The sequence below is a fragment of the Barbatula barbatula genome (genome assembly GCF_947034865.1).
Source record: "Barbatula barbatula genome assembly, chromosome: 5".
In the NCBI taxonomy this organism is placed as follows: Eukaryota; Metazoa; Chordata; class Actinopteri; order Cypriniformes; family Nemacheilidae; genus Barbatula; species Barbatula barbatula.
In genome coordinates this window covers 16,303,088-16,324,671 of record NC_136769.1, presented here as the reverse complement: position 1 = coordinate 16,324,671, position 21,584 = coordinate 16,303,088, and the positions used below count along the sequence as shown (strand labels likewise).

The 21,584-nt window shown below is 39.0% G+C and overlaps 1 protein-coding gene across 2 annotated transcripts in view; it reads left to right on the top strand.

Moving 5' to 3' along the window:
* Positions 1 to 21,584, top strand: part of sdk1a (sidekick cell adhesion molecule 1a) — a 226,678-nt gene that overhangs the window by 98,046 nt on the left and 107,048 nt on the right. For both annotated transcript variants that reach the window (XM_079456077.1, XM_079456076.1), the window contains exons 3-4: positions 1,537 to 1,643; positions 2,318 to 2,465. In XM_079456077.1, the coding sequence (XP_079312203.1) occupies positions 1,537 to 1,643; positions 2,318 to 2,465 (255 nt within the window). The remainder of the gene's footprint in view (positions 1 to 1,536; positions 1,644 to 2,317; positions 2,466 to 21,584) is intronic.

Sequence of the window (21,584 nt, the reverse complement as noted above, 5' to 3'; positions counted from 1 at the left end):
AAGAGTTTCCTCTTAAAAAGGTATTTTGACCATCTGTGGAATTGGTTCGCTCTAATTGGTATTGCTTTTCTTATTATCTTTCATCACCTGTGTAGCATGCACCGGGCAGCCGCTGTATTGCTATTGAGTTCCTGTTAAAGGGAAATGCTGCCTTCGAGATGCACAAACCCACTGGGTGGCATTTTCAGAGATGTAAACAGATTCCACTAAGTAGTGAGCAACGGCGCATTAGTCATATATTCGGCACATTTGGAAATGCCAACACGTTTTAATGCCCCTTCGTTTGCCACCTCTGCTTTTGGTGGAAGTGGACATTTTATCTGTAATCTTATATTTGTCATCCCGGAGCAGAGCTGTGAGGCGTTCGCATTCGTGCTAATGTGAGAGCTGGCGAAAAAAGCCTAGTCGTGACTGTGAGGGTAAACCTTTTAAACCCAGCGTCTGCGAATCGGAACACATTCAAGTTTGAATTTGTTGGCAAATAGTGATAGGAAACAGTTTTTTTATCTATGTTAATACTGCAGAAAAGGTCATACAGTGATGTGATATGATTTCAAAAGACGTTTAAAAGGTGTTTGTTAGTCCAGGCAGAACTGTCTGTCTTGATGCTAAGGTTTAGGTAGATTTGAATGTTAAGGGTTGTTAGGGTTTCACCTTGGTAACCATGATTTCACTATAATAACCACAGTGCTTGCGTTATATTTATAGAAAATCTGTCATATTAACAAAAAATGACTATGGCTCAAATGACTCCTCGCCACAGTGTTTGTACTAAAACTATGGTAATACATGTTATTATAGCAGCTTTCCTGAATACAATTTTTATAACCATACTGTTCTGTTCATAGTGCTAATGTAAGCACTGTGCTTGTCACATTTTTCATGGGATTACCTGTAAATATGGTAATTATAATAATTTTCTGCAAAGAAAGAGGACAGTATGATGAACATATAATCTAAATTATACATTTTAGAAGGCATTAAAGGCACTTGTCATTCCATTTGAAGGCATTTAATGACATCATTACTTTATTGATCAAAATTGGTGTATGGAATATAATTTGAGATTATTAGCAAGATAACGTTTTTGGTCAATTTGCGTTTTTAGTCCATTTCATCATTTTGGGAAAAGTGCACTATTCTGAAAATGTTGTATGCATATTCTATAGCAGGGGTTTTCACCCCCAGGTGGTCCTCAGAAGCTTGCCAGGGGTCCCCAGAAAGCAAATATTGTAAAAGTCTACTGAACATTATTATGGTTTCATTTCCTTATTGTTTTGTGTGCTTTTTTGCAATCTGGCATTATAATATCCCATTTACTTTTTATCTAACGTAGTTATATGTATTTTAGAAAGGGGGTCCCTCACAAAAGATTCACCTTATTTAGGTTTGAAAACTCCTGTTCTATAGCACATATGTGACTTTTTTAATGATTATAGGTTTTATCAAATTTCTAACACTAAAAACGAGAAATCTCGATCACAAGTTCCACCAATTCATTTTTAGAATAACTTAATTTCTCTGTCTCTCTCACAGGTACACCATCTCCTCTCTGCAGCGCTCCAATATGGGTATTTACCAATGTGTGGTAAGAAACAGAATGGGTGCTTTGCTCCAAAGAAGAGCTGAGATACATGTGGCATGTAAGTTTCTATGAAGTAGATCCATATATTTGTCACAAAATCATGCCTGCACTGCTTGCAGTTAAAAACATCTCACATACACTTTAAAAAGCAATTACCAGAGCCGACCTGACTCCCCGCTCTTTGTCTTCATAGTTTGCATTTCCATCCCAGAAAGGAGTTGTTTTAAACACATTACATCAATGTAAAAACTGCATGGCTGGAATTTATGTCACCCAATTCAAAGCGCATTGTACATAGTGATGCAATCTTGCTGTGCAGTGTGCCATGAATAAATGTTTTTGATTGAACACCTCTGCATTTTGCAGCCAATATGTTAAAAAGCCTCTGTGGTCTTGAATGTATCATCAGTATTGCTTTGTGTTTCTAATGCTCTGTTTTCAAACCTAATGATTTGCCCGCGGGGACAACATTTTAAAGCATGCATGCTCCCAATGCTTTTCTGTTCCAAAAGACCAGACATCTTAATTATGTTTAAATACTTTGTTTTGCCCGGATTGGAAGGCATCAGCATCGCATGTATTTTTTGCAAAGAAGCCAAAATGCATTTGTTGAAAAAACACTGTAACTTAATGAGTCAGGCAGCTCAATAGATTTTGCAGCAGAGCTTGAGATGTGGCATCTTAACACGTGCGTTTAATAAGATTACTGTAATGAGATCTCTCTTCTCGCAGACATGGGCGACTTTATTGACAATGACCAAAGAAAGACTGTCGCACAGGGCAGGGCCGCCATCCTCAACTCCCCAGCGGTCAGCTGCTTTCCGCAGCCACAGGTGACATGGTTCAGAGACGGCTACAAGATCATTCCCAGCAACAGAGTGTAAGTAGAGCTTAATTGCTTGCCGCCCGAGTGTCCGTTCATTAGGAAAGTTCTGGATGACCCAGCACAGGTCCCTTGGCTTCAGTTGCACGTTGTAAGAGATGTAATTACCTTCAGTGTTCAGTCTTAATCCCCCCGGGCATCCGTTTACTGCAGATGAAAAAGGCATGTGCGCCTGTGATGCAGAAGACCGCGTATGGCTTTGTGTGTTTTTTTCTTTTAGAAGTGCAGTTAATGCCTGTTGCTGGCTCTTCTTTAGTCTTACTGGCGTATTTCTTCATTGGCTTTTTTAATTAGCAGCTCGCCCAGGCAGAGAAGGACGAGACCGATCCGCTGTTATCAGTCAAGTGTCTTTCAAAAGCTTGTCTAATGACATGTATATAGCACCGGGCTCATTCCAGACTGGAGTTTGATTCCGGCAGAAGGCGTAAATGAAAAGCAAGCAGGCTAGCCGAGGTAAAATTAGAAAGGGACTCGGGCTACTAATGATTTACGTTTGTTTCCAGCGAAGGCAGACAGGTGTGGCATCTTGCCTCGGAGAGGCAATTTTTTTAAATAAAAGGTAGATAAAAAATTTAAATGGAAAAATAAAGCGCTCATTGGAAATGCTGTGGGGAATGAAAGGAGGGGGGGTTGTTTTTGACATGTTGATGAGAGCGCAGAGATGATTTAGTCTCAGGAGGGCGACGGTACTGCCGATTCTCCTGGGATTGCTACAGTACCTGAAGCTCTTCTGCACCCATGGCTTTATTTGTTTTTAAATAAAGAATGTATAGAATGCAATATAGACAGCATGTATCAATCATTTTTGATAAAACACATAAATACTTTTTGTTACTAATTCACTAAAAAGAAACATCTATAATACTGTAGGGTAAAGACATTCAAATCATGTCTTTTTAAAATCATGTTTATTATTGAACAATTAATATAAATTAAACTGCAGTTGGGTTGCGTCGATTAAGTAATAATAACAAAACAATACAGCAAACTAACATAATAAAAAAAACGTGATTTACGTTCACGCAAATTAACGCTTCAAATATAAATGAGGTTGAAAAAGAATCACAGCATTTTTAAACATTAAGAAGTCCCACAGATACAGAAAAAATCTGAATATTTCAACATAGAATTTGTCACAAATTCAGCTTGTGAATGTATATGCATAGTAAAACTGTTTTTATGCTCATTTTGAAGTATCGCATCAGAAAGAAATAGTGGAAACGGTTTACAAAAAGGTTTTAACGCTTGTAAGCTACTAAGAGTTATGGGAGATAGAAACACGGTTACTGAATAAAGTCTGACGTAGCGAACATTAAAGCCTCGTGACAAATCAACTCTTTCCCTTAATGATGTCTTGTTTATTTACGGTTGGTTACTAGGTTTCCAAAACCAACTCCATCCACTCCAAAAGCACCTATTTAGCATTTTTGGCGAATTTTGAAAAGATTCACATCACGTTTGAATGGCTACTGTTAAGTATAAACACTGAAATACATTACAAACATGAAACCTACTTACAGTATCTCTATAATACAATTTTTCAGCATTTCTTATTCAGTATCGTGAAGAAATACACAAGTCATTAGTTTATTGCTCCAAAAAGAGCAGAAAGCCTGACTGCAGTAGCTCAATTTTTTTTAGTTCAGAGGTAGGAATGTGCGTTTGGTTGAAAGGCATGTTGGAAAGGTGGACATACAGTATATGCGATGTAGTAGAGCCTCGGCTCAGAGCCAGCTCAATAATTGGAAGGGTGCTCTCCCGCTCGTGCTTTGACAGGATATTGCATCATGACGGAAAGCAGGCCACATACTGTACATAAAATCAATATGCATCCGCTGACAGCGTTCCCTGTCGCATATATGCAGCGGCGCGAGATGCATATGAGCAATAGCGTGTGCCTGAGAATCTTTGCCTGCGAGAAGCTGGCGGTCATCCCAGACACGTGGCACTGTTTCTTTGACCCTTTATGCGAGCCAGCTGGTGTCTGCGTATCCGAGCTCGAACCCACAAGCTCGCACAGCCCAGAGGACAGTGAAGTAATATCAAGCAATCATACATGCAGCCAAAGCCATTAGCGCACTATTGGATGTGATGTCACATCCTTAATTGTTCTGTGGCAAATGCAGAAGCAATGCAATCAGCTTAGCCATTTAAACTGGCAGTATGCGTTACTGGGCAAAATCCCCAGGATGGACTTTTGGAAATTGTGCTGTACTTCATAAGCACTTGACTGGCACGGGCATTGCATTAACTACCCTTGTAGGATCAGAGTTTATCTATGTGGTCGGATCAATATTAACACGATGTAACATAAATCTATTTGTGTGTCTCGTAAGATGTTTTTGTCTCACGATTGATACATGCTGCTTTGCAAAACACTAATGCTGGATACGAACCGCAGGAGAGGGAAGGAAATGGATGGTGCTTTGTTGATGACCTCATCTAGAAGTTCTTCTTGCAACTGCCTAAAGTAAAAGCTTTTTGAAACGCTGGGTATGGAAATAGAAACTACTTTGACCATGGCAATGGCAATTTCCCAGTCAAACCTTACCCAGAATAACATGGCTGTTCCATGCTTGAGGTGTTTGAAGGAAAGGGAAAAAAATCACGGGCAGTTTTGGTAACGTTGGCTTTTTTAATATTCTGCACCTCTCGAGTTCCGAGCTTCTGTTTAGTATGCCAAATCGGTCGCTTCAAGGCGGCTGGCACAAGTAGACCTTTCTGTCAAAAACTCTGCTTCCTCTACGATCAGATTTACTGATTAATAAAAAGGATTTGAGCCAAATGTCCATTCGAGACTTTTAGTGATTTACTGCTAGACATACAGTGGCCTCAAAACGTATGCATTTCATTGCATTGGATAATAAAAATACCTGCAAACTTTTTACACAAATGATGCATTTTTATAGAAATAAACTTGATCGTTTGTGTCCCAAAGCCTAAAGTCTAAAATGTAATTCTGAAAAAATTAGCATCCAAGTTCGAATGCAACATTAGAACATTTTAATGCTAAAAAACGAATGTCACTTTAACATTAACTATAAATATTCTCAAAATACTCTGCTAACGTTGACAATCTGGACCTATCCGAATACTTGCTAATCTTTATGTAAAAAGTTTTGCGTGAAAAAGTGCTAGTGCTGTCTTTTGTATTCAAGTAAATGCTTGGTTTGAAATTTTGTTATCTAATGCAGTGACATTCATATTTCTGTGTGACTGGAGGGTCCAAATACTTCTTTGGGGTCACTGTATATTTTCAAGCTGTCCATTAGGAATGCTGGTATGAAAATGGATCTCATTGAGATGTGGACAGCAGCATTCTGTGCTATCAGCTCGTGGCGGTCATATTTATTCCACGGCGGCGCTTTAAATTTTCATTTCAAGTGTTTGTTCCCTTTACCCTGCAGTTTTTTGTCTTCTTGCTATCAGCGTTGTTGGCTCAGCTACGTATTCAATATACTAATCAGGCTACGCCATTTGGTAGCTCGGCCCTAAGAAAATAAATTATTTGGTACAAGTCGCACCGTTTGGTATTTCAGCATGGAGAAAGCATGCTTCCTTATTATTTCTGAAACTTTTGGTGTTTTTTAGTTCCAGTTTTGCCTTGGCCTCAGAATAGTCTCTTTGGTCTGTTAATGTAGCATGAAATAAGCGGCCGCGTGGACGCTCGCTGTGATTTCTATCTCTGCTGCATGCTGGGGGATAACCGTGCCGCAATCCAAATGGTCCGCAGGCATTTTTTTCACTCCGCCTCTGTTTTATGGCTTCCCATACCAATCTCTCTTAATTTTTCATTTTTGTCTGCTTTTTTTCTTTTCGAATAGAGAGTTGTTAAAGCAGAGGGGTCCCGAGGTGAATGCCAACGCAGGGGAGGATAGTAAAGCTGAGGCCTTTGAAAGTCACTCTCATTGTGCCACCCTGGCTTCCCCTTTAGACGGCATGAAACTTTCATGATGGTGATAATTACCCCATTGGTGTGAAGTGCTCCTTGTTGCCACTGTAGATGAAAGTGGCAGGTTGGAAATAAGATATTGTGTCTGCCTCTCATGGCTTTGTCCTTGCGTCCTCCTCTACCTTGTTGAATTTTTCATCATTCATTATTGGAGAACTTTGATGTTTCTACCCATTACGGGCCATCCGGGATCCCATCACGCTCGGCTCATGAAACGACTTCCATGCTAGAATCATCCCGTCCGGAGCGCGGCTGGTAAAAGAAGTGCGGAGGGAATGGATAACTTAAAGCAGTGCTGTAAAGACATGTGCCAACATTGACAAATTTCATACAAATACTGTATAACAGAAAATAGTCTCGTTTTACAAATGTGACCACTGACAAAACTCAAATGCCGTCCTGGGAGCCGTTTTTCAAGTTTCTTTAGCGTCTGCTTTCCAGGATTTTGCGCCCCTGAAAAGGATGCGATTACAAATGCATTCTGAGTTGAACTTCGCCGGTAATGTGTTTGTGATTTGCTTTTATTTCTTTAAATCAAGTTAGCTAGATTTTCTCATCTTCTTTATTCGGCGGTTTGTCATCTTCTCTCCACAGGTTGTGTTTAGACAAACATAATCAGACTGAGATGACACAATTGAGAAATACATCTTTGTCTCACAAGAGGCTTTGCTCATATCCTCACCCATCAGGCACGTCCATCTCAAATCAGTATGGTTCGCCTCATAGGGGTTGACGTTGGTTTTGCTAATACAATTTACAGAGTCTGGTTTTAATACACCTGCTAGGATATACGGTCCCTTTATGGTGTTAATTATTGAGAGTCATCATCAGTCAGCAGGGGCATGTGTGGGGTGGGCTCGCTCTAGCCCGAGGCTTCTGCCCACATTTGTCTTTATCCACTCCCTCCTTCAGTCTTAAATAAATGAGTCTGTTGTCAGTGTTACAGTGGGGACTCAGAGATCCCAGTCTGGATTTCTGGTTGGCACAGAAGGACTAAAGGCTACTTTTACTTCTACTGTAGCTCAGACAGGCTGGTGTCCGATTTGTTTGTTTACATAAGGACATATTTATGGCAATATCTTAGGTAAAACATAGTTTTTTATAAGATTAAACATTATACATTCTGTGCTTCCATCATTGAAATGCGGTAATATCCTCAGCATGGTAGATGCTTTATTTATTTAAATGGGTAGTTCACCCAAAAATGAAAATTCTGAATGACCCACTCTCTCATTGATCCAAATCTGTACACATGTATTTGTTTGGTTCAACACAGAGAAAGATATTTGGAAGAATGCTTATAACCAAACGTTCTTGGGCACCATTGACTATCATAGTAGGAAAAATGACAGTGGTAGTCAAATGCGCCCCATAACGGTTTGCTTTCCTACTTTCTTCAAAATATCTTCCTTTGTGTTCAACAGAACAAAGAAATTGACAAATGCATTTTCCTACTATGGTAGTCACTGGTGCCCAAGAACTGTTTGGTTGCAAGCATTCTTCCAAATATCTTTCTTTTCACCAGAACCAAGAAATGTATACAAATTTGGAACAAATCGAAGGTGAGTAAATGATATCAGAATTTGCATTTTGGGGTGAACTGTCTCTTTAATGTTTTTTTTACTGTATTTGATCGGGTAAATCCCATATGAAAAGAGCAGTAAAACAACTCATTTCATTTTTGAACCCCAGAGTATGTCCAAAGTTGAAGTGCGTCTTTCAACTGACTGTTTGTTTATAAAGTAAAGTTCTCTTTCATACTTTAAGGCCATATGTTGTTTCTGTAGTTGTCTTTGGTAATTGCGTTTGATTAAAGGCCTCCAGGGCCTGTGGCGTCCACCAAATGTAGCCGGGCAGCAGGATGCCACCGAATGTAAAACCATGAAAAGAGTCCGAGCTCAGAGGAGCGCTGTCCCCTCATCTCCCTTTTCACACCTCACAGCCGGAGGAAGGTGAGGGGTTGGCCACCCAACAGGACGTCGAGTCAAACCTCGTCAGCAGAGCGAACACATGTAGCTGCACGCCCTACAATAAAACTCAAAGCGCTACAGGAATCCTGCTGCTTCCCTTTCAATGAACAAGAGCAAAAAGATGCAAGTTGCTGATAAAAAAAATGTAATCAAAATGTGAATGAACAGTCTGTTCCGATCTCACACGCCTGACTTCCATCTCGCCAACATCAGTTTTCCAAAGATGAGTCTGACGAGAAGCTTGTTAGACATGACATAGAAAGTTTGGATTGCTCACAAGGTGAAGGGTTTTGTGAATTTGAGAGTGGTTTGTGCACGTCTGCTTACTGGCATCTCGGTCGGATCTGAAGTGTGATTAAATGTTTCTAAAGAATGATCATTGACTCCAATTACACATTAATCAGGAGCGTTATCGAGCCGGATCCTGGATGATAGATAATTGCCTTTTCACAGGCGATTCCAGAGCTGTTGTCTCATCACAAAGGAAAGAAGACAAAATGGCATCTCTTGATGTGAGGTGAAATATTGAAACAAGTGCTAAATTTAGCAGAAGACAGAGCAGACACAAACCTTATAGCCCCTGTCCTTCAGAAACCTCGGATGTCCATGTTTGCTGTTGTTCAGTAAATGGACAAAAAATTACTTTTTAAATGATTAAAAACTGTGTGGTCAAGGATGACAAACACTTTTTAGATATTTGGTTTGACATTTGCAAAACCCATTGACAAACATAAAAGGTGACTAATGATAATGATGTATACAATAAAATAAAGCAATCACCACCAAATATGGAGAAACATGGTTTCAAAAGGACATCAGTGATACAAGATAACAGTTTAAATCAAGTATATAAATGTATAAAATCTGTATGTGTAATATATTATATTAATGTAATTACAAATATAAGATATAAATAGAGAAAAATATAAGCAAATAAATAAGTATTATATAGTAATATGTTATATAATATTATATTTGTATTATTTAATAATTTGTATTAATAGAAAATTCTAATTGGCCTCCAAAGATAGACGCCGATCATCTTCTAAAAGTTTGAGGTCTTGTGTTGTGATCTATTCATGGAAAGCCAGTGGTTGCCACTGTAACATGAAACACTCTTTGGCAGTATCCTTTCAAAACACATCACAGAAGTCACCAAAGATTACACCTAGTTCACCAACCGCATTCAAGCGAGGAAAAACCGGACAGAACGGGCGACGGAGAGGACGTTCTGTGTTTGTTGAAAAAGATGAAAAGGAAGATATCTATCTGCGGCATGTTTATCCCTCATCCTGCTTTTCACAGAGTGACCGGCTCTGTCAGTCAATCCTTTTATGTGGCACACTCTCGCTCATCCTCTATTTTATGTCTGGAGATGCATGCTCCCGTCTCGATGATGGCGAGCGACAGAAGTGTGTGGGAAGACGGAAAGCAATCTGCTCTGAAAAGCAAGATCAAGCTCGAGATTTCATATATGACATATTGTGGCACTTCAGCGCATTGGACGAACTGGCAGGTGTGGCTAGAGGAGCGGCAGACGGCGACCCGAGGTTCATCGTGATGAGGCTGATTAATTTAGTCGTATATAAGATAAATGACGAAATGTCAGCCTATTATGAAGCTCTGACTTTTGTCCAACTGAAAACTCATCTGAGCAATTAGTTACCTGTTGAGAACATAATTCACTCTCAAAAAAAAGAGACGACCCATCCATCCCGGCAATGTGGCCATTTGGCTTTGTCTGTAAATAATGAAATAATAAAGTCGCTAAGAGGTTTTATTTGACAGGCGCATTGTGATTGAAATGGTCTTTTAGACTTTTACCAAAGAGCCCATTACCACAGCAAAAAAAACGAGAAATGACCTATTCACCTCTCCAAACTGAAAAAATTCAGCTGCATCTTTAATTTTGAAGAATGGGATATTTTCGGAAACCAACGTGGCCCAACTATAACTGATTGTGCATTAACTATTAAGGATTGCAAATCATTCAGGGATCCATTTGTCATGCAAATAGACCAGTGAATAATGCATAGGTTTCCATTCATAAATAACTAATTTATGCAATTGCTCAGCACTTTTTAAGATAAATATAATTAAAGGTCAATAATGATTAAATAAACACTGTGAACTTTTAACATTTTTAAATGGCGACTGCGAGCCTTTTCGAAAGAAATGTATGAAAACTTTTAATTTGTTTATTCAGTTTCCCGCGCTCCGTTTTTCACCCCAGACCTTTGGAAATACCGGCTAAGCTTTGCTTTGGAGGGCTTTTAAGTCTTAACATGCTTACCAAAGCGTATGTTAGCTGGAGGCTGACTTCCAGGCAATCAATATTATAATTGAATTAGGGGAAATGCTACAGCGGGTTTTGACACGCCGGGTCGTTGTGTCTGTCCATCTGTCGCAACCGCTGTGGTTCTGCAGGATCAGGAAGAGATGCCGTACCCCGCAGAGTCTAAAGCTGCTCGAGAGATAGATCAAGACTCACAGCTCATGCACCAGTCCTGCGGTCCCGGGTCCTGAGCCTTGAGCAGTCTGCTGGGAAACTGTAATGTGTTACAGATACCAGGTTGATAATAAACTCTTGTGACAATTTGAAGTTTTAGATATTTCGAGTTTTGTTTCAGGCATTTAGTAGCGAGTTAAGGATAGTTCACCCAAAAATGTCATCATTTACTCTCCCTCTTTTCATTTAAAACCTGAATGACTTTCTTTCTTCTGCAAAAGAAGACCGAACGATGATGAGCATTGACCATTGGTTTTGTGTCCATACAGTAGAAGTCAATAGGTACCACCTTTGTTCGGTTAGCAATGTTCTTCAAAATATCTTCTTTTATGTTCTGCAGAAGAGCGAGTAAATGATCAAAACATTTTCATTTTTGGGTGAACTATCACTTTAACTGCTGTGGATATGCGGAAGCAGAAGTGCGTTGTTTAGTCCACTTTTTACATTTTTATTGTTATTATTGTCTATTATAATAGTATAATCTATTTGAGATAAACCCATCAATGATACATAAAAACAAAAAAAACATCTCAAACTAAAAATTAAACATGGATTAACTATACTAACCATAGTAACACCAAATTTGGTTTTACCAGTTGAAGTGCTGTATTTATAGTAAACCTAATACATTGGTTATCAATTTTCAAAAAAATCTATGGTTATTTCTACAATATTTTATTAACTTTCCCAAGGGTAATCCTTCTGTTATATTGCCTATACAGTACAGTGGCTGTTTTGTTTCTCTTGCACCAACGGCAATAAACGTAAATAGTCGGACACACTTTAATTTTACCAGTACCAACATTTTATTACCATTCATTTGAATGTTAAGCGTTTAGTCTTAACAACCTCGTAAGTCAGGGACTTTAATCTACTTTATAAGCAGTTAGCCGACAATAGTATGGGGTTTATTTGAGTTAAGCATGCTCTACAAACAAAGCAATATGTTACACAGGCGGCGCAATTAGAGCTGGTGTGTTGCTTTTACTGGGTGTATAATTCTTTTTAATCCAGTACATTTGCTTAAGGTTGACTCTCTCTTGCTTTGTATTTCGTTTCACTAACAGGGAACAGGCATCTGTCCGTGTCATTGCTTGCTGTGCGAATCGCTGCATTCAACATTTTCACCTGCTGTTGACTTGCATCTAATGTTTTTTCTTTAATATGTCGGACAAGGATTTCTTTCTGCTGCTTTTCTAAATGTGACATTTTGTTGATAAGCTCTAGCTTCTGTGAAGCGGTTTATACTTCAAACCTTTAATTACATGTTTGGTGAAGATAATGTGCAAAGATTTATAAAGTATAATTTAGGTAAAAATTGTTTTTCATGTCGGTGCAAGGAAAGTATATTTTTTGGGATGGACCTAATTATCACTTGCAAAGAAAAAAAGGTGTTGTCCAAAAAAAAGTTAGTTTTGTATCTTTTGTGAATTCGATGGAGCGCTTAGGGTGTGTTGCGCTAGGACATTTAAAGATTGTAAATAAAGCCTTTTTGAGAAGGCTGACGCTGAAAAGTTTTTCTCTGGTGTGGAAAACTAGGTCATGTTTGCTAAGAACTTGCCTATATGGAGGATTAAATTAAATTAGGATGAAGAAATTTGTAGAGGTATTGCGCTTTTTGGGGAACAGTCTGATATGGTGCTTTAGAAATAATACGGAAGTTGAAAAATATACAGACACAAATCATCTAATAACTTTGAACCACATCAGGTACACATTTTAGTTTTCTTTAGATCTGATCAAATGTATGTAGCTTTGGTTTTTATCAGATAGCCTTGCCAATGGAGATATTTCATTGGTGAAAGTGATAATTCACGCAACTGTTTTAATCCTCTCATCGTTTACTCACCCTCTTGAAATTTCACCTGTTTTACTTTCTTCTACACAACACAAAGGAAGATATTTTGAAGAATGTTGGTAACCGAACAGGGCTGCACTCATCGACTTGCATTGTATGGCCAAAACCAATGCAAAGTGAATGTATCTTCAAAATATATTTTTTGTGTTCTGCGAATAGAAAAAAATGTATACAGGTTTTTAATGATAAGAGGGTGATTAAACGATGACAGAATTTTCATTTTTGGGTGAACTATCATTTTAACAACCACCACCCCTTACGCCTAGCTGAAGAACCTCAAAAAGGCGATTCTTCATGCATGACATCACCACACATTAAACCCCAGCATATATCAGATAGAATACATAAGGTTCATTCACTCACTGTCTTTGACTTTTTTTGGTGACATTATACTGTGAAAAACAAAAGGTGATCTCTACATCTCCAATACAGAGTCACAGCCCCGGCAAACAACACAAGGAACACTAATCATAAACAGACAGCTTGTTGTAATTCAGAAGCGTCGTGCCGGTGCTTCGAGCTTCTCACCTTAAGGTGACATTCTACAGCCCTTTTAATCATCCCACTACCATCCAAACACCTTCATTCATCTGCATTATACAGCACTACCGGCCATCCGCACATTCCTCTTTCCAACATCAAGTTCGGCGCGCTTATCTCGCCTCTCGCGAGGTGAAAAATGGAGTCGAGGATGTCTTCCTTCTTTGTTATTGAACAGATGTATCTGATCGATGTAAATCTACTAATGAGACTCAGAGGCCTCCCCCTTTCTCGATGTCAGTATAGGGGCTGCGGGCTGGCCGCTTTAATAGAGGATTAATTACAGATGGGAAGGGGATGCTACAGGCAACATTAAAGGAGGATGGGAGACGCTCTCCATACCATCGGTGGTGAGAGGGTAATGCGGTGTGCGTTTATCCCCGGTCAGTCATCTGCTTGGTTCCTCTTTTGAGACATCATTAAATACCTGAAGGCACAGATCAATAAGGGCTGATTGGTGGCATTTATTGGATGAGGCAGGTCTGCTTCACATATGAGCAGAGTTGCGCAGGGGAGGAACACAAATCTCCATTAGTCGAGCCCCGCCCACGTGTGGTGACATCATGCATGGATGTTTGTACCGAGGGTAAATCGTGTTATGAATAGAAACACATATTCAGGGCTGATATTTATCTTTTGCAATATAGTTTTTCAACCAAACGAGCAAGAGATGGCTTAAAATAATAATAATCATAAAAACATTAAACCTAACACAATATTTCTGAGCGTTTGTTTATTTCTATAACAAAACAGGCAATTTCAGCATTATGGATGTGACATTTTCACTCAAAACTCAGTAAATGTATTTATTACCAATATATTGAACCCTAAACCCCTGATGATGGAGTCCAGTCTATGCACAAGTTTTCTATTTTAAAAGAGAGAAAAAGTCATGCGTTATGGTGGTGACACACATTTTTGAGAGACAACATACTTAGTTGGATTGCTGTGAATTAAAATGTGCAAAACTGAACCAATAACACCCAACAAATGGAAAAGCGATGACTCTTTATAGAACATAAAATAGTTACAGTATTTTATAAAAATTTAATGTGCCCGATTAATTCCATACTTTATTCACTTAATTGAAGTCGGTGATGATTATAATTACTGTTCGTGGTTGTAAAGAGGGATTGTTGGTGCTAAAGTTTTGTCTCCTAGACGATGCCGGCGTTGTGAAAGAAACAGCATGAATGTTTAAAGCAGAGAGACTAGACATGGGCGTCGGAAAAGGCAATGCTTCAATAGATAATGACCCGACGGTAATTGCTTTCCTTTGAATAGTCAGTGTTTATTTTGGGTTGTCAGGCAAATAGCGATGCCTGATTGTTTAAGAAAATAACAACTGTCCAAGTAGCTTGATAGACATCCAAGTGAGATGCCTATCAAGTATTTAATTTCAAGGACCGATATAGAGAGTCTGTGTGAGGTTGTGCGATGTGTTCTTCGACTAAATGAGAAAACAAGTTTACTCGTTGAGACACAAGAAACCAGCTCACGATGCTCATTCCATTGAAATTAAATAAATAATGATATCCATCAAATTCAACTTTTTTATGTATCAACCAGATACTGGCGCTGAATTATTTACAATGTTATCACATGTGTGTACAATATTATGGTTATTATTATCGCGGTTATTGTCGCCGTAGCGTACATTGTGACACCCCTTGCGCAGCCATAGTAATAATTAATTTCATCCACAGCATTGGCCTTTTGAATCTGCCTTATGTTCAGAAAGCGTGTTGCCTTCTGTCCTCGGCCCATGTCAGCTGTTAATGCCCTCTGAATGCCACATGCATATTTCAGTTGGCAATGCGCTCATCATCAGATGCTGAAGCGTTGCCCTGTTGACCGCTGTGATATGGAGTAAAGTGCCGTGACTTGGCCGGAGGACGTCGTTTCCCTTACGTCAGGCCATTTTCCAGCAGGCAACACCTACAAACCTGCTGCCATCAGAGATCATAATCCAGCCCCTATGATCTACTTAATCCACATTCTTAACCAGTCAATACAAGTTTTGTCCATGCTGTTTTTTTCCTTTAACCCTGGCTTATACTGCCAGATGGGTTTGAGAGCATTAGAGTCCAGGGGTCTGGCATATTTCTTTCCAATCAGACTCTGCTGTTTTCTGGGCTCGGAGCCCACATTGCAAAGTGAATTCCTTATCTCTCTCTTTTAAAGTAACACAGCGGCTCTTGTTTTTGTGTGGGATCTGGTCACTGGCTGTAAGATAGACTCTGGTCTTATTGCAGCACACGGCTTGGCTCACTGAAGCATAAAGCTCTTAATAGTGTTGGTGGCGTTGAAATCAGGCAAATGTCCGTGTCTATTCCTCTTAGTCTAGAGCTCCCCACTCATCCATAACCTGGAGTAATATCTTGCATTTTTTTCAGATTTCGAGGATTATGAAAACGTTCACACGCATTTATCATTTTGAGGTATTTAGAAAAGGAGAAGAATGATTTTACCTATGAGCTGCAAGGGTTCTTCTGGCCACCGAAAACCTGGAAATAATAGGGAGTTTTAAAATCAGCCTGGGAGAGTAATGGAAGTTAATAATGTTGCCAAAAGGATAGACCTTTGTAAAGCGAGTAATTTATTTTAGTTATACTCAGCCTGTTAAACTTTTCAGGTTGCTAAATCCTGAACTGTGGCTCAGGGGTTAGAGCATGGCGCCAAGGTCATGGGTTCGATCCCAGGGATTGCACATGCAAAGAATCAAATGTATACTGAAATGCAATGGGAGTCGCTTTGGGTGAAAGGATCTGCCTAATGCATAAATATAAATGTAAAATACTCGACCAGTATATCAAGCAATAGCATCACGTTTAGTGTTGTTCAGGAGCTAGAAAACTGAATTAGTGATGCTACAAACTTAATTACATTTTATAGTGGTGAAAGTAGCTCAGCTTTTTTCTTTTAGAAAAACAGTCTAGTTTTCAAATATACATCTGTCTTCAAAAGCCTGCATACACCTTGCAGAAAGTCTGTTTTTTGAGGAATTCTGCACCGGTTAAAATGGTCAAATATGCGGAATATCCTTAAAAAGAAAAGATTGTGGAGGATCTGGAAGACTGGTGAACATTTTTTGAGGTGGGGCTGTGGCACACTGGCACAGCAAACAATTTCAGCAAGCAACAAAGTTAAAGAACATCTAGTTACCTATTAGTTACATTATTTAACCTTTATTTATTAAATAATGTCTGATCAGTTTATTTACCAGTCTCAGTTACAGAATTACAGAATTCTCCTTGTGTACCCTGGTGTTCTCATGTTTTATTTTCTCGGACAGGTGCTTCATATCCCTCACTCCCGTAAATGTCCATGCTGTCCCTGTTGCTTTAAACAACAGGCACGGAAAGCAAAATAAGGCGTTGGCCGAAAAGCAACCACATAGGCAGGCATTTTTGGTGTACCAACGGGAGGAGAAGCTTTGCGTATACTTCTTCCCTTTTTCGCTTGTCTGCTGTCCGATTGAGAGGTCAGGCTGATCTGGACCCAGCTCCTTTACCTTCAGTTTTTCTGCCAAAGTTATTATCTCAAACATACATTGGAGTAGAGATTTTAGGTTCGTATCCGGAATTGCATGAGTCCGCCATTGTCATTTTTGAATGACTTCAAAATATTAGAATATTAGAACACAAAATTCCAGGTTTGCTTTATTTCTTGCAAGCTTTTAGTTTTTCTCCACATTTTTGTATATTCAAAGCCAGTGACATGATTCCCTGATATGCGTATTCAGCGTATATGCGTGTTTTTAAAACATTATGTGCATCTCGAGACAAAACAATCACACTGATCAATACACAGTATATTATGATTTGTCATGACACCGCTAACATTTGAGTTAGTCTGGGATAGGTTTAAGCCCTCTCTGGGAAACCGCCCCCAGGAGTTTTGTGGTTAGACCAGTTTAACATTTTGTACCATACAACACATATTACATTGGCTTAATCTAGCCTGAGGGGACATTGTACAAAGATACCACCCAGACATCACTTTTGGTTGGGACTGTATATGCAGTATACAGTATATATCCATTACCATGTATAAACAAAGCAAAATTACTGAGAAACATTTTCTTGCAGCATCTTATTTACCAAGTCGTGAGTTTTCGTATTAAAATAAACTCATGCACAATGAATTGATATGTACATAAGTAAACGAATGAGTTTTCTCCAAGGCCTCCCTGCCTCCAAAGGGCAATTTACAGTTAATACACTACATGCTTGTGCCCTGACTAATGCTATTAATCACAGAGCTCTCGGTGCTTACTAACCAGAGCTGATTGCCTTGTGTTTCACATGGATTTATATGCACGCTCATGAACACACTGCATGTCAAGCATGGGTGGGGTTCTGATATGATTTCAGCATTGCTGAGGCGCTTCATTGACAGGTTTTCTTCCTCCATAAATGTGTTCACGTCTTCAGACAGGCGGACCTGTGTTGCGTGGAAACCTCAACAAAACTAAAAGAGAGATTCAACAGAATCGCTAGTCGTGTGTGAGCGACTGTGACTTTTCTGTCATTCCCAAAAGAAAACACAATTGATAGCTACATTTCTGTCATGTAAAGATATTCCAACCGGACACGCGCGATCGACCAACTTCCCGTAACTATTTCTGTGTAGCGCCGCGTCAAATCCCTACGCAAAAACACGTCGTCTCTTCTGTGATGAGATTGTGTCTTTTGAAAACTCTGTATCTGATTTTTTGACAACTGCAAATTGAATTTTACATGTCAGTTTGTGAAAGTCATTCATCATTTGCTGCCGGCTAAACAAAATGTGATACGATATCATGGACTTAAGAATATCATAACAAGCATGGAATTTAAAGCGCATGTTACATGTCAGTCTGCCGTGAAGCTTCAGTGTTCAAGACCTTGTGAATCAATAATTAAGTTGGAATCTAATATATTCAGCACCTTTTATAATTTGCCTTGTGTAATGCAAAACAGTCAGCGAAAAGCCAGAAAACAAAGGTGTTTTTGGTGTGTGTCGGCTTGAATAAATAACCCGTCTCATCTTAACCACCCACTACATTCTGCCTTTCTCTTTCTTATTTGCTCATGAAAATTAACACATGGCCCACAAAATGAAACCATTTTTATTCAGCGCGCTCCTGCTGTAAACAAATGGGATTTTTTCCTATGGAATTTCTCTTTGTTTGGTATGTCTCATGGCAAAAGCATTATCAAAAATTGTCTGGGGTGTGTTATGTTTATATGCATGCTGTTGTCGGTACCATCCTCCAGTATTACCACAGCTGTTTTCTGGATGTCTCGTGTAGTGGATATTTATAGATGGATGTGAAGGTGCGGTTGGCCAAATTAAAACAGCAGCTTCACGTGATTTTAAAGGTTTACGTACACGTATCCACAAATAGACTCTTTCATAAGCAACAGGATGCCGTTGAGCTTGGCCACTTATACGGCAAGCCATTGTATAGCAATTTTAATGGGTTTCAATGGGACCAGCACCAGATTGTTAGAGCGAATTTGCAGAACTCGTAATCCCAGGCTTGTCTGTTGCCAGCATGGTCCTAAAACCAGACCGGTTTAGACAAGACTGGCTTAGAGTTTCAAGAACGGTGTGGCTACATAGCAGTGGTCAGTATGGGTTTTACAATAATTTCAATATCAATAGTAAATACAGGTGAGCAGATTGTCAGACTCAAACGAAAGCTTCACATATCTGTGCTGAATTAACACCTGTCAATCATTCTGTAAACATTATCTATCCTTTGCTTGCGTGTTATTTTAAATTGAGTACATTTGATCATACTTCCATGTACCAATAAGACTATTCTGCAAAGCTGCTTTGCAATACCGCAAACATTTCTTTTAACATTGCCCAAATAATTAGCATGAAAAATGTTAATGTTTTACGTCATTCGCACGCCTGCCTTGAGTTGGAGTCAGTGTTTGTCTTTGTATTGACTTTGTATGTAATTTACTTGTGCAAAACACTTAATTCGCGTTTTGGTGTGAACCCAGGGTTAAAGAATGCATTAAGCTGAAATAAAACATTCACATACTCTTTAGGGCGCGTGAATTGCATAATATTTCTAATAAGATTGAACTAGTTGTAGAAAATGGTTTTGTTTTTCCTCACAGTTGACTAGACTTTCATCATGAATTCTTTAGCCTGCTAGCTAGCAAGTTTATATTTGTAGGAGACGCTTGATTATGTAGGAGATGTCTAATAGAATTTGTCCATATTATCTCCCTATTAAATTTTGATATTGATGTTCAAAATGTAATAAGCAAATACGAAAGGTTAACATCAGTATGTTGATGTTTAAGTAAGTGACTTCTGAAACTGTGTATCTCCATATTTCCATATTTTTATTTTATTTTGCCATAAATCATTATTATTATTAGTCCCTCTTATGTTTGTCACTGGGGTCACCAATTAAACTTATTAAAAAGTGCCTGTCGATTTTGACAACACCGTATTTAATCATTTAAAAATGTCAGCGTATTGGAAAGCGAGTTTGGACATACAAGGTTTCGGAAGGACAGTGACGAAATGTTTGTTTCATTTTTGTAATTCTGTATCGTTCTTGCGATCGATACATTCAATTCAGTTACGTATACAGTATATCTGCTTTATGAGTCATTAAATACCCACATCAGTTGACCACCTTCCATTACATCCAATACAAAATAATTGTTTTCCTTTACCTGTCCACAGGCAGCATTTTGAGGTTTCCCACACACATATCGAGTGTCTGATATTAATAGAAACTAATGGGCTGGGTAGGAAGGGACTCCAGTAGCCAGCGAGGCTCTTTAGAGGACTGGCCTTTTGGCTTCCTGTACATTAAGGAAAGTCTTGGAGGGGTAGTTGAGTTTGAGGTGGTATAATTATTCCACAGTAATGGTAATGACTCAGAGTAAAGAGAGCAGTTGTGCTGACAAGCTTGACTGTGCGGCTTTGGAGAGATCTGGCCTGTTCTTTGAGCTCATGAACAGTCCGATTCTGTGACTTGAGTGCATTATAGCTCGCTTTGAAACAAGAGGGACAGAGTTCAGGAGCAAGAATGTATTTCAAGTGACTGTCAAGATGGATTTCACCAGTAATGAGAAGCCTCGGCGAAGTCACTTAGCATAGAGTTACTTCACCTCAGGTGTGTGTGGTGCTAACAATGGCAGGAACATGGGTTCGATCCAAAGGAAGGAAACTGCATTGATGCTTTTGGAAAAAGTGTCTGCTAAATGCATAAATGTAAATATACATCGGATCATTGCATCAAGCTGTGTTTCTTTTGGTGTTACCAGGACTAGTTTTCATTCTTTGAAGTCATCACTTACTGTTTTAACAACTTTTGAACTAAAGTGTCAGAATAATGTAGATTTCTTCCAGTATAAACACCCCTTGAAGACTTTCACGACAGAACTATGTCTTTTTTAATTAGAGGATCACGGTACGGTGTTGAAGATACATTTCACAAGTTCATTAAGATTCATGAAAATGAATTCTCTTCTCCCCAAGAGCCGACCATTTATATTATCTATCATTACTCATGATACCAAGATCCTAATTAACTAGCATGGCCTATGTAGCTTCACTTCTGTCAGGTTGTGTAAAGAGATTATTTTCCAATTTAATTTCAGGGGGATAGGGGGTAGGAGGCAAGTTGGTGACAGCCATGTACTGTATATATTTGAATGTTCCCCTCTTTTGTGTTGTCCAGATTTTAAACAATTTATTTTGCATTGTGATTCCGTTGTTGTCGTTATTTCTAGATGAAAAATCAGTAGGTTAAATGATTACAGAGCAAATCATTTTAATCAGGTTTTGGATGATATTCCATAATGAATCGCACGCAAAGACTTTGAAATGTCAGCTAGCACTTGAAGCCCCCGGAGCAGACGGGCACGCACCGTCCAGACCCACACAGGCTGCCGGGTTACTTGAGGAGCATGCTGGGACCTGCCAGCAAACCTGGTTGCCTGGCAACCTCATTAAGTCCTTCAACGAGTACAATTTGCATTGGGCGATTCCAGGAAAATTATGTTTAAAGCAACACATTGTGCTAAAGCAGATAAGAAGATAATCTTTACTCGATGAATATGAAAACAGGAGTGAAAAGTTTCTTAATGAATTATTGTCATGTTTTGAACTCCCTCAAATCCTTTTTATTCGTTTGAATTATTTATACATTTATTTTATTTGTTTAGAAATACATGAAAAAATACATATTAAAAAAAGAACGACACGTTGCCTCCAAATAGGTACAAATCGGTTGAATACAGAAATGATTGTAGTAAACAGT